The 3020-nt window shown below is 48.9% G+C and overlaps 1 protein-coding gene across 3 annotated transcripts in view; it reads left to right on the plus strand.

Moving 5' to 3' along the window:
- P4HA1 (prolyl 4-hydroxylase, alpha polypeptide I) overlaps positions 1–3020 on the plus strand; it is a 24644-nt gene that overhangs the window by 13260 nt on the left and 8364 nt on the right. For 2 of the 3 annotated variants that reach the window (XM_009078323.1, XM_009078325.1), the window contains exon 8: positions 448–518. The exons of the other annotated variant lie outside the window; for it this stretch is intronic. In XM_009078323.1, coding sequence (XP_009076571.1) covers positions 448–518 — 71 coding nt within the window. The remainder of the gene's footprint in view (positions 1–447; positions 519–3020) is intronic. 3 annotated transcript variants of the gene reach the window in all.

Raw genomic sequence — 3020 nt, forward strand, 5'->3', positions numbered from 1 at the left:
TGACTTGCAGCTGGAGTTTAAACCAAAAAAACAGGAGAACAAAATAAAAAAGGGAGGAAAAAAGTGAAAGGACAATGTAACCAAATTTTTCCAACCAATTTGTGGTGATTGGGCCCTGGCAGCTGCAGCTTCTGTTGCCCTTCCAACACTGCCAATCTGTGAGCGTTGCCTCCGCAGCGGTCGGCCCTCACCCCGCTGTGGCTTGGCCTGCGAGGTGGGTAACCAAAAAAACAGGAGAACAAAATAAAAAAGGGAGGAAAAAAGTGAAAGGACAATGTAACCAAATTTTTCCAACCAATTTGTGGTGATTGGGCCCTGGCAGCTGCAGCTTCTGTTGCCCTTCCAACACTGCCAATCTGTGAGCGTTGCCTCCGCAGCGGTCGGCCCTCACCCCGCTGTGGCTTGGCCTGCGAGGTGGGTAAGCTCCTGTCCTTTCTCTTTTTGTAGCTCAGCCGTGCTACTGTTCATGACCCTGAGACTGGGAAACTGACCACAGCACATTACAGAGTCTCTAAGAGGTAAGGGGAACGTCTTCCCAAGGGATTCCCTGTCTGAGGAAGTCTGTTCTGGGACTGTGCTGCTTCATTGCTGAACATGGGGCAGAAGTTTGCATTACTTCTCTGTCCTTCAGTGTCTCTGTAGAAGAGAGTGGCCTAAAGCAAACTGAGCTCATGGGCTGCTGGAGCAGGGATGGGCTGGAAATGTGGTATCCCAGGTGGAAGTGCTCTTCTGGGCTGGGCATGGCTTGTGTGCTGCAACTAACATACTAAACGTGAGCATGGGGCTCTGCTGACTCACAGGGGGACAGGACACCTGCCTGGGGCACCTCTGCTCCTGGCCCTCAGCATCCACTCCTGCCTCACGCTGGGAGCTGCTGGGGCTGATGGGAATGCTGCAGATTAGAGCTAGCTGATGATTTTAAGGGATTTCCTGAAATGAGGGAATGTAGTTGCTGCTGTTGTGTTCCTTCAGCTGCTGTGACCAAATCCCTGAAATGAGAATGGCCTCTAGCTTAAGGGCTTTTATTTTGCTATGAATTTCTTTAAAAGTGCTTCCAAATAGTGATCCCAGGAAGGTGGTTGCTTCAGGAATGATTCTAAGTCACAGGAACACTAGAAACCCATTGGAGCTGAGGTTGGATCTTCAAGGTCACTCTTGTTAGATGTTTTCAAGTTGCTGCTACTTGTATTTGTATCCATTGGTAACTGTTGCACTTCTGCAGTTTGTGGGTCTGTGCACTCACAGGTAGTGGAAATCCTCTGCAAACTGGGGAGCTCTTAGCTGTTTGCTCCCTAAAACTGCCCCCACAGGCTCCTCCAGAGGGACTTTAGGGACATTTGTTTTCCTGTCAGACATGTGTGGCATTTAATTTGTATTTTTTAATGTTCGAGTCTGTCCATGTCTTCTCTCTCTTGGTGAGTTGTCACTGTGTATTTCAAAGGCAGCATTTACTCAGCCTTGGGATGTGTCCTCTGTGCCAGACAGCCCTGGGGCATTTACTCCTTCAGCCACTCCAGTGTCCCCTCATGGGTTCTGTCAGAGTTGATGTGCTAATAATAGGGACTGAGAAGGTGGCCAAATCACTGATAGAAATTGGGATGCATAATTGGCCCCTGTTTAAACAGATGAGCCTTAGTGAAAGAGCTTTTAATTGAGAGTTGTGAGTTTTCATTAGTAGGAGGTGTTAGGCCCTGAGGTATTGCAGATGCCACAGTCAGGACAAATAGTACAAAGGCCCCACACAGCATTAAGGACTGATGAAAGGCCTGGGATGGAGTCTCGTGGGCAAGTACCTGGGGAAGGAGACTCAGATTTTACTGAGCTAAGCTTTTTAGTGCAGTATCTCTGGGAAATGCAATTAGAATTGTAAAGAACCAGCCAATAAATTAAAGACCATTTTTGATGGAGAGGGACTGCCCTTCTGCTTCCCCTTTGCATTCCTCCCTGTGCAGATGTTCAGGCTGTGGATGTACTTTCCAAGAGAACTTGACACTTGAGCATAGAGTGGGAGGTAAAAGCCACCCCCAGAGCCTCAGTCAGAGGGTCTGTGTTCTGACTGCTGCTCTCCTGCACTGCTAGAGACATATCTGCTGCTGGAGCTGCTTTGGATTCCAGATGAATCATTGCTCCTGAAAACCCAAGAATGCTGCTTTATTTTTTTACTAGATGACTGCTTTTCCCCCTCCAAACATTCCTTCCCAGCAAATGCCCTCCCAAATGACAGCATTCCTCTCTGAGAGGCTACTGTTCACTCAGGGGGACGTGGCAGCTCTGCAGGCAGGGGCACCTTGCCAGCAGCACAGGGAGCACCACGAGCTGTGTGTGCAGCACCAGAATAAACTCACCCACTCACACTCTGCTGTGGAACATAAAACTGCCTTTTTCCCCTCCGTGTCTCCTCCCAGCAGGCAGGCAGAGCCTGCAGCACGGAATGGTGAAGTTTCCACTTCAGAGAGACCAGTCTGGGCTTTTATCCACTCCCTGTTGTGTCTCTACTGGTGCTTTTTACACACTAAGTGCATTTTAGAACGTTTTTAAACATAAATGCCAGTGTTTCATGGCCAGTGACTTTCAGAAGCAGTGCTGAAAGGTAATGTCTGCTCTAGACAGAGCAGTGCAGCTGAGGAGATGGCTTTGGGGGGGGGTATAAGCTCTTGTATGTCACATAGCTCTGAAAAGTTGTCTCTTTTCCCTAGTATACTGCTCAGTCCAGAATTATTTCTGTCTATAAGCATTGAGCTGTGGAAGAGCTCTTAAGACCTGATGCAGGATTATAAGAGGGAGGAATACAGGACATTTTGTGGCTGCCCCATTCCTGGCAGTGCTCCAGGCCAGGCTAGATGTGGCTTGGAGCACCCTGGGCTGGTGGAAGTTTTCCCTGCCCATGGCAGGGGGTGGAATGAGATGAGTTTTAAGGTCCTTCCAGCCCAAACCAGTCAGTGTGATCACTGCTGTCTTATGCACATAAAGGCTGTTAAAAGCCAGATGTGAGTGTGAGGAAGCAGCAGAGCAACCCCCAG

Source organism: Acanthisitta chloris, unplaced genomic scaffold (genome assembly GCF_000695815.1).
Source record: "Acanthisitta chloris isolate BGI_N310 unplaced genomic scaffold, ASM69581v1 scaffold6247, whole genome shotgun sequence".
NCBI lineage: Eukaryota > Metazoa > Chordata > Aves > Passeriformes > Acanthisittidae > Acanthisitta > Acanthisitta chloris.